This window comes from Odontomachus brunneus, unplaced genomic scaffold (genome assembly GCF_010583005.1).
Source record: "Odontomachus brunneus isolate Ranch 3 - 2012 unplaced genomic scaffold, Obru_v1 Obru_scaffold_093, whole genome shotgun sequence".
NCBI classification, from domain to species: Eukaryota; Metazoa; Arthropoda; class Insecta; order Hymenoptera; family Formicidae; genus Odontomachus; species Odontomachus brunneus.
In genome coordinates this window covers 782,728-793,529 of record NW_022639543.1, presented here as the reverse complement: position 1 = coordinate 793,529, position 10,802 = coordinate 782,728, and the positions used below count along the sequence as shown (strand labels likewise).

At 35.9% G+C, this 10,802-nt stretch overlaps 1 protein-coding gene across 3 annotated transcripts in view; it reads right to left on the bottom strand.

The window, feature by feature from the left end:
* The window catches only part of LOC116848345 (lachesin-like), a 216,376-nt gene that overhangs the window by 4,278 nt on the left and 201,296 nt on the right, over positions 1–10,802 (bottom strand). For all 3 annotated transcript variants that reach the window (XM_032824317.1, XM_032824318.1, XM_032824316.1), the window contains 2 exons: positions 3,744–3,875; positions 884–1,003 (listed from right to left, as the gene is read on the bottom strand). In XM_032824317.1, the coding sequence (XP_032680208.1) occupies positions 884–1,003; positions 3,744–3,875 (252 nt within the window). The remainder of the gene's footprint in view (positions 1–883; positions 1,004–3,743; positions 3,876–10,802) is intronic.

Below are 10,802 nucleotides of genomic sequence, written 5' to 3'. Positions count from 1 at the left end.
TATATATATATATATATATATATATATATATATATATATATATATATATATATATATATAACATAATTTTTTAAATAGAAAAATCGTATAAAATAAAATTGTTCACAACAGAGCCTGCGTTCATACATCGATGTCCAGGGCCCACGTTGATTGTGTTTCAACGAAGATTTGAATTTACATAGACGTTTAAATTTTGTAAAAATGGGTTCATCACTGTGAGTTTTATACACAAATTCTCATACCTTGATTTTTTTTTCCTAGACGTTATTAGTACAAAAAAAATTAATGTAATTGTGAAGAACGTGCCGGAGCCTGTTCTCATTACAAAACTGTGGTTCTTTGTGCTGTGCGGTTGAGTTAAATTGTTTTCTTTGTCGATGTTTGGTACTATCAGCGTGTATTTCATGATAAATTGTTGTAATAGGATACTCTCCGAACCCAACAACTTTTGTAAGGGTTATTTTCGGATTGGTGGCTCCCCTGACGAGATATTTAGGTGCGTAATTTAAAATAGGACACCCTGTATGTCTCAAAATAAATTAAGGAATCAAATATCTCGGAAACAATACGATAAATATTATTGAAAATTCTGTTACACATTGTTAATCCGCGATGATTTTTTGTATTATGTACATATTATATATTTATCTATTTAAACGTTAAAATCTTTTTAATTCACGCGAAAGGCGCTTTCTGTCTTCAGCCACCTCTAAATCTAAAACTAGATTTCTAGATAGAAAACTAGTGTTACAAGATCTCTATTAGAAACAAATTAAATTTACAAAAAAACCTGTTTCTAAAATTGTCTTTGATAACGGAAAACTCCTTATGAAAAAAATTGCCAAACACAATTTATCAATTTTTATTTATTTATTTATTTTACCTGGATCTTTGTACCAAGTATTCATGGCGTGCGGGGATGCTTCGACATAACATTGTAGGACGACGTCGCTGTTAACTGGTGCAGCCACCAATTGATTTGTCACCTTAATAAGAGGTTGAACTGAAACAATCAAATCATCCTGGTAACTATCGATGTTGAGTCATACATTGACCTGTCGTCCCTCTTAACTAGAATGCTGGATAGACTCCTTTAGAGGGATGCTGAAATTGATGGCGAACTTCAAAAACATCGATAACGTAGAATATTACAGCAAAAAAATTCGCATTTCTCATAATTCAACTAAAAAACTACAAAATTTCTCTCGTTTTACTGTTATGCTATTTTAGCCGTAAACTATTCGTTATTAAGAATGAAATATACGAAACGTTGCGAAAGCTCGCAGAAGTTTGCGATATCTATAAAATAGTACAGTAAAGTCGACTAGAAGCTACGTAGGAGAACACGAACGGAAGAAAAATGTACTTGGGATGTCAAAGAAGGTCGCGGGCACGTTCAAGAATTAACCGGTTGCGGCATAATTTTGCGCCTTCGTGCGACCACCGCGGTAGGTTAATATTACATTTCGTAAGCAGCGAATTAATGAGAAACCCTTTGCACTCAAATATTTACGCGCTCCGCGCGACGACGTGGATAAATCGTCAACCCCGCCGGTTAATTTTGCAGCGCGCGGCCGGATGTTTACGCGCGAGAAAAACACTCTGCGTCCGCGTGCCGCGCTCAGTCGCACGCGAGAGGGCGGATAAAGTTTTCATTTGCGAATACCGTTAGTCAAACTGCACGGTGATCTTTTTTAGTTCCCTGACACGTGCTGCTTTTCGATTCTATTCTCTCTCTCTCTCTCTCTCTCTCTCTCTCTCTCTCTCTCTCTCTCTCTCAGGAGAGTTTCACACAGTTTTCGTGCTTTAACAGCGAAAATTTCTCGATCCAACATCGAAACAAATACCATTTTATTTTACTTTAAAACTATTTTATCATTCGATATATGATGCTATTATTAGATAATACAGACGAGCTATTGAAAAAGATTGGTTAAAAATAAAAATATTTTTGAATTATGATGTCGATAATTAATCTCTCTCTAAATTTCTTGGAATGGAATTTCACTTAAAATAAATGAATACTCACTCTAAGCGATAGTTAAAATAGTGCAAATTTTGAATGAAGTGACATTTCACTTTTAATAAGAGTGAATATTTCAGTAATATTTCACTCTAAATGATTTTTATGTAACTGTAATTACATGGAGAAATAATTGTTATAAATTATGGTAAAAGAACTATTTTTTAATTAAATTTTACTATAAAGTTAGTGATAATAAACTTATATGCACATTATTATTATAATTTTACTACAGAATATATGGCAAAAAATAGCTATAATTTTAGTTAGATTAACCATATTTTTCTCTTAGGATAGATATCGAAAAATATTTTAAAGTTCATCTCAACTTCACTTTCCATCTGAACCCTGCCGGCGTATCCTTAACCGCAGCACAGCATAGGAGCTGGACGATAGTTTTATGCCGATATTGAAGGGGTATTAATAATCGACACCGTTACCGTTCTTCTAATTAAAGTAGATTATATCGTGTAGATCGTTTAATATGACCCAGATAGATAGATGTTCTCTCCTCCGAATTGATAACAGCATGGTAAAAAACATATTGTATTTGTGCCGAAATCGATTCATGTAAATCCTAGTATGTTATTTTTAAATGTTTGAACACGTTTCTTACGGTTTTAAATCGCGTAATATGTTTAAGAGATATGAAAATTATAATTTAATTACGTTTAAACGTGTTAAATGACATGATTTAAAACGACAAAAAACGGCGTAAAAAGAACCAAAATAACACACTTAGACTTGCAAGGTAGAAATTAATTTTTAATACACTTATGTGTTAATATTTTATTGTTATTATATATTTGCCTTATTTGTTCAACAAAGATTAAATTAAATAAATTGAGATGTATGAAATGTATTAAATTTAACATAAAATTTGATACAGTTTATATTATATATTTATATTATATATATGTTAGGCGTATTTAATAAAATATTTACGTGACCTTTGTATAACTTTTAAACGTGATATAACTTTTTAACTCCGAAAGTCATACTTCGCGATCTGAGGCTCTGAAAATTTTATCATTCGGATATTGGGGAAACTGCGCGCAAAGTTTATCGGAAAAGGCGAATTTCGGTATACATCGGCGAGTTAGTATTATCATCATTATGTACCTAAATTAATTAAACAATTAATTAACGCGCTCATCCTTACCCGTCCATCCTGTCACACGTGAACTTGCGAAGGGCGGTAACGCGCGGGTAATTATGCCGATAATGCGCAGGAGCGGATCTAGAGGATTCTTCAGCACGAGAGATCCTCGTCGGAATTGGAACAAATAAAATTTCCAAACGTACTCGCCGCGATAACCGTTTACATTTTAACGACTAGAGTTTATCTCTCTCTTTCTCTCGCAAAATAATATTTTATATTTCTCGCCGCGAGAAAGATTTTCCCATCTCATCGATAAAACGTCGTTCCCTCTCGGGAGAAGTGCGAGCTTGACTTTTATTCTACGAGAGACGCGATTGAGTTGTCATTTTCATCAAATATGTCAAAAGTTTTCCCCGTAGCCTTCGTGGTCACCCTTCGAGATTCGCCAATGACGGCGCTTGCAACCGCTGTTCGGCAATTTCGAGAGAGCGCGGGGATGGTGCGGTCGGGGTGATGCGGGCGAGCTGGTGTTCGACGCTCTGCCTGCTAATGTATGCAACGCGACTACGACGACGGGACGACAGCTAATTAACGGCCGCAGCGCGGCGCGATACCTACAGTGAACATCGACGGAGTAACGCTTGCTGACCGTTGGCGGCACGTTGTTACTGGCTATGCAGAGATACGTGCCCATCTCTTGTCGAAGCACCCCTGTTAGTTCCAGCGTCTCGCCGACGAAGGTCTTCACGGCTGCAACAAGGAAGAATCAATTGAGAAGCGCAGTCACGGAAAGCAGCCCGACTAGAAATTCTGATCAGGTAGGAGCGCAAGGACCTGACCTAAATGTGCATTGCAAATCCGCTGCCGTTTTAATTGCCATCTCGTGTGATGAAATAGTATCGCGTATGATAGCCACTTCCGGTGTTTATCGAGATTTGCATTAAAAATGCATTTGAGAGCGAATTAATGCGAACGCTCGGCTACACAGAATCGTTAATGCGGTTTTAATATGAAAATACATTTTTTACATAAAAGCTCTAACGGGATTCAGGTGGGAGGATCGTTTGAGATATTACACTGAAATTTTTATGGCATATTGCTAGGATCGTCAGTCCTGTTAAGAGCCACAGGGAATAGATGAGAACTAGTGTCGAGTCTTCGTAGAAATTATTTCACGTTCCAAGCGTCATTTATACGAGATCCTTCAATGATAAAAATCTGACGCCGAGCAAGAGGAAGTGAAAAATATTATGTTTGTGTTATTAGAAAGACACGTGTGTTGTAACGAATAAATTATCTTTTATAATTTAATTTATAATTTATAAAAGGCACTCGCGCAATTTCGTCGTCGAAACGCGCAGGCGGGCATTATATTCAAACCTGAGATACATGCCAGCTAAATCAACATCGTTTTGACATATTTTACTTCGTTTTTACGATCACATTTGACTTCGCGCTCTGTGAAGAAATCACGGAAGAAAATTTCCTTTGTCAAAAGACATAAATAATTCAATAGCTTTAAAGTACCTTCAACTTCCGAGCGTTGTCATGTATAAGGCTTTTCCTTCTTCATTACCGAAGTAGGTACATTCAGTACAAAATATATGAGAAACTCTTTCTTGAAATTATCGATATTATCATTATGGAAATTTCTGGTCGACGATAATATCGTTATTGAAATTTTAAGGTATCGTCGTAATCCTAGGTATGGAATATGAGACCAGAGATACTAGACTCGGAGCGTAGTCACCGCATATCGCGCTACGAGGCCCGTAGAAGGTAGGAAGAAAAAGACTTGTGGATCTTTTTTAAAGATGTTATATTTTTTGAGATCTGCATTTTCAATATCTCTTTTCACCAAGCTAAATAGTTTTGGTTAACTGTTGTAAGGAAGGGAGACAAGGGGAGGACCTTTGCGAAGAGAATGTCTCCGGCAGAACTCACAGGCGTCCGTCTTGTTTTTTTTTTTTTTTTAGTAGAGCTCGGAATACCGAGGTACCCGCCCGTTATCCGTTGTACAAGAACCAGTTTCACGGTTATTCGTATGACAGGATACTTGCATCTCACGTTTTCCTTGCTACTCTGCTAAAAGAAGAAAGAATAGTAACAAAAAATAGTGGTAAACGTCGTTGTACGTAAACGCGACGTACGTAACTATTTTTTATCACTATTCTTTCATTTTATTAACAAAATGTAATTCTTTTAAATTTTCATGTCTGTCTTATATTACCATCAACTTTCCAAAACTTCGCTTCTTGCGCTGTTAAAAATATTTTTCGAACAGAATTTATATATATATATATATATATATATATATATATATTTTTTCCTTATAATAATAATATAAATACATTATTAAAGATATATGTATTTATTAAAATTTGTGACAGTTATTAATGCAATTATTATATTTAATATTGCATTTATTATCAATTATTGAATTTAATATTTAATATTTTAAAACAAGAAAGTGACCCCATATTTTCCATATTTTCATCTTTTTCTCTAACCCCAATCACGGAACACGGATCACTTAAGTCCAATTTATTGCGAAGGTATAAAGACTGACTGAGTTCTCTCCTACTACTACGACCCTTTCTCGCAAACTAAAAATTTCATTCAATTTTCATATTACATTTTACATGACATATTGTTTTGTGTAAATTTTGATAATTTTTTTTCGTATTTTTTTTTCATTATATCACTTTATTAAGTCACTCATAACGGATTCAATTTTTACAAATTGATGAGTAAAGTTGCTGTCAAATTTACGTAATCTGGTTTTGTTATTATTCGATTGTCAAAGTTTACAGCATATCCGGCTCGTCGTTTAATCATAGAGGAGTAGGAGGAGAAGGAAGAGAAGAAGGAAAAGAAGTCACGTCGCGGACGACACGCGAGATCCGCGAGACGATGATCTCGATTGCCGGGTGGCTCGTTCTTTCATGCATTTTATCTCATGCGATATGCGAAGAAATCAGAGAGGAAAGGGGCGACTTTACGACCCTTCGCGTTCTCTCTTCTTTTCTCTGTCTCCTTCCCTCTTTTCATCTTGGCATCGACCGTTCGTTATCTTTCGTCCTTCTTGATCTTGTCAGAGACGATCTCGCGGATCTCCTACCCGCGTTTAACGAGTGTCACCCCGGGTGTTCTCCAGGTGTCTATTTTTACGACGCTTTGGAGATCAGCCTGACACGACCGGGCGGTGACGAGCGGGTCGAAGAGGGCAACTGTAGGGTGGAAACGGCACGGAGCGACGATTACGATCGGAGAATTTCTTCTTTTACGTCCACCTCCCGTAGCTTCCGTCCAGCTTTTTTCACGCGAAGCGGCTGATCTCTCTCGCGAGAATGACGCTAAGAGGACAGGTCGTCGGGGATTCGGAGATCTTCCGGTGGGTGGATGGGATCACCCACGCTTGTACACGGAATGTACTTCGCGAGCGGATCCCGGGATTACCGAGATGACGTGGGCGGATTGCTTGTGAGAGCGGTCAATAAGTGCACTTTAACCCGCGAAGAACGACGGCCCGGTTCTCGACGTCGCGCGCGAGAGTCGTTAACCCTTGTAAACTTTAATCCTTCGGGAGGGATTAATCGTGAGTTTATTTCAAGTTCTCCAACTGGAACAATTCCTCGAGAAATTCTCTTAATCCGCACGATGTTGAATAAATCTCCTAAACGACCGTCAAAATTTCAAGAGTGATGTGCGACGAGAGACCCCGTATAGAAAATTTCTAGGGATTTAATTGGGATTAGAAGTGTAATGTCTCTAACATGCGATTTTAGCTGAAAAACCCAAGGTTTTCATAATATTCTTTTTTATTTTATATTAGAATTAAGCTGAACATATGTTGACTTTCTAAATAAATTTATAATTCAATAAAATACCCAGAATATCTTATAAATATTTTCTTCTTCTATTTTTTATTTTGTAAATAGTTCTGTTCAAAAAACAAAAATGGGATTTCCTGTTTGAAACCATAAAAGTTGACACCAACGTTGTCGATTGAAAAAAAAGCTCGAGCTTCCACAGTATTTTTGTTTCAGTGTTACACAGATAATCCATATTTGAGATTTTCAAAAATGGGATTCCCAATTGGTATCATAGCTACGATACTCACTATAGTGGAAAATCAATTTTGAGCCAAATTTTGGACACTCTAAATTTTCAGAATCTGTGCTGTACCTGGAAAAGTCTTGGGATATTTCTATATGTGATATTTCTATCGAAGAGCTAAAGTTTCCGCGTTTCGCCTCGCGGCGGAAACTGCGGAATGGCACTCGCCGTGACGTGTCGATAATAACAACGGGGATGGGGTATGAAGAAGAGAAAGAGAGAGGGGATGGAGAGGGGGGAACGCGCGTATGCTACTGTGTATATTTATCGATTTATTTATTTTGCGATTTAACTTCAAACGGTGCCCCGTAATTTATGGCTTCGAACGTATACCGTGTGCATTGTGGGAAGCGGGCTTATATATTTGCCGCGGCGCGTAAATTACCATTCGCGCTGTAATTAATTACAGGCGGGTTGGTGTAAGCGCGAGACGATCGATTATTCCGCGCTGATGCGTCCCGACACTTTATCGCTCCGACACTTTTCCGGCCGCGTCGGCACGCCGTGACCGTCGTCTTAATTAGAGAATCGACAAAATCGTTGGATAATCGCGATTCGCCCCCCCCCCTTCTCGGATACTCGTATCTAAAAGCTCTACGTGGATTGTCTCTACCGTGGATTGCCTCTGAAAATGTAATTTCGCGCGACAGTGTGAAAAGAGATGAATGTTATCGTGTTCATCCTAAACGATCGTATCGCTAATGACGCAGCTGGAACTTTTTATTTTTAGGTGAATCTGTGTTTTTTTTTATTAATATGTTTGCCTCTTATTCATCAAGGTGCTTCTTAAAATATTTCTTAAACAAATATTTTATTTTTCTTAACAAAAATTATTTAAAACATTTTTCTTCATAAAATGACTTTCAAAATAGAAATCAACTCCTAAAATATTGAACAGTATTTATGAAACATTGTGCTTTCATTATATACATTGTAATGCGTAATATCAAACAAACTCATGTAATATCAAACGAACAATAATCGACCACGACACAATGAATTACAGAGTATGTTTACCAAAGAGCAGTGATTGGTAGCTCTCTGACAATTGGAAAGAAAAATTCAATATCTAATTAAAATGTCAAAGATATTTTTGTGAATTTAATAATCAGAGTAAATACTTGCAGAATGTCGAAAAAATAGCAGACTAATTTTTGGACTTTTTACTAAATAGGCGAATAGTTATATATAACTAAGAAAATGTTGAAAAGAAAGAAAAATAATTCAACGAATTATCGCATGCAATGATTGTCGCAATGATTGAAATTTTTATTCTGTATAAGATTTCAATTTTCTGTCTTAGACAGTATTATTTCCTGCAATAAAATTTACGTACACGTAGTGATATTAAATATAGGGAGCGATATTTGTGTTATCATTATATCGTAGTTCATTATAGTTCACACGATATCTGACACATTGAATAAATTATCTCACATTCCATAGTTGCAATAAATCACGGAAAAGAAAGATGCAATGGCATTTTAATAATAAAGTTAAGATTGAGCGGCAATGAGGAATCTTTAACTGCACTGGCAAGTATTACTTGTGACCTTGTTTCTGCAATTATCTGCTTCACGGGATTTTACTGTCCAAAGTATATCCAGTATTACGAGATAAGCAAGGAGCATACGTAGCATAAGTAATAATAAGAAAAGCAATCAGTAATGTGAAAAAAGAAATGTCAAAATTCTTAAGGTTATATTTAAATAGAAGTATTGAACTTTTTTTAATAAAATGAGAAAATTAAGTGAAAGGATTTCCTTTTTAGAACCAAACAATAAATTATTTAGTCTACAAACAATAAAATTACTTGAAAAGCTTAAACAATCTTATTTGTTAAATAAAATATTGTTTCAACTATTCCAATAGATGAATTTCTTTGAATTTATTAAAATTTATCAAGTTCAAAAATACCGTACTCTCTATTCACAACATAATTATTATATTCATGTTACATTCGTTATTTTCGCCATTTTACCTCGATCCTTAAGCTGTAAATGTATTCCAGTGAAATCGAAAAAGTATCTCTTCGCGTCTGCTTAAAACATGTCTACATCAAATAATGCAAATTTTGACAAATAACCACTTTAACGCTTCTCTGATGGAAATTAAATACAACGGTGTAATAATAATCCCATAACGTTGCATTGATTAGTACGATGAAGAACTTAATTAACGCGTAATCGGAGTTCGTTACTGCTTTGTACGTAGTACCATCAAACACGTAATTAATTAGAGGTCATTGTTTCGACTAGTGGGTGTTATATCAAATTCCGTTTGATTAAATCGTAAATGAAAATTCAAGCACAAGCCTACTATGTTATTTTTGCATCTCAGTACAACGCCGCGCGGGCGCCCGTACTATTATTATTCCGGAACCAATTAGTATTTCGTTGAAATCGAGAATATGGAATTACTGACGAATGATTAAAACGAGACATAATTGGCTATACGATACTCAGGCCGTGTAGCGAGCATAAAGGAATGCACCAAAATTCATGTAGCCTGTTGTTATTTAATCAAATAATACGAAGTATACAGTATGTTTATTTGAAAAGTTTCCACCTCAATATCTTCTAAAATATCAGAATGCCCATCATTTTTCTTTACACAAAGATAAATTGTTTTCAAATTCTAGTTTTACATCCTAAAAAATTTCTCGAGGAATTGACTTACAAGCCACATTCGTTCTCAAATCTATTAGAAAGATCAAAGCGAAAAGATTTTACGGTCAATCAAAAGTAAATGCAAGTAAATATTCAACATACAAGATTTAAGAAATAGAATAACTAAATAAAATAATTTATGTATAAAAGTATGTATAATATTTTTATTAATTTATATGTATAATATTTGTAAGTGGAATCACACTCATTCAGTTGCATCAAATTTTTTTAACAGATCCTGCATATTAATGTAAAAAACGCGTTTTAATTCGCAAGTTCTCGTAAACAACGAGTAAAGCAAAATCGGTTCTAAATTTCCTGTACATTTAGCGAGCCAGTTGCTGCCTTTGAAGTGTCCTTTATCGCGAATAAATTCGGTTTATGTCGTACTCGCTTTGTATATCCGAACGGGCCACAATTTGCACTGTTCGACTCTGTTGAATCTGTTATTATCCCGGCGTATACTTGAAAGGTATAGTCATCCTGCCGAATGCGTTCACAAATGCATGTGATTTCAAAGGAATCTCAGATAACTCGATTTTACATGGATGCCGGGACTGTGTCTATGTGTGAATAACGTGATTCAAAGCGTATTCTAAAATATCAACGATAAGTGAATGTAAGTTCATCAGAGCATGGCGCAGCAGTTTGCATGTTATATTTTGAATTTAGTAAAATCCATTGTATCCGCTAATGTATGCCTATTGAATGCCTCTCATGGAGATGAACATTAATTGCCATTAACAGTAATGAAATTAAGCAGCGGATGCTTCAGACGCAGTTTAATCCTAGAGAGCGAGAAAGAGAGAAAGCGAGAGAGAGAGAGGAGAGAGAGAGAGAGAGAGAGAGAGAGAGAGAGAGAGAGAGAGAGAGAGAGAGAGAGAGAGAG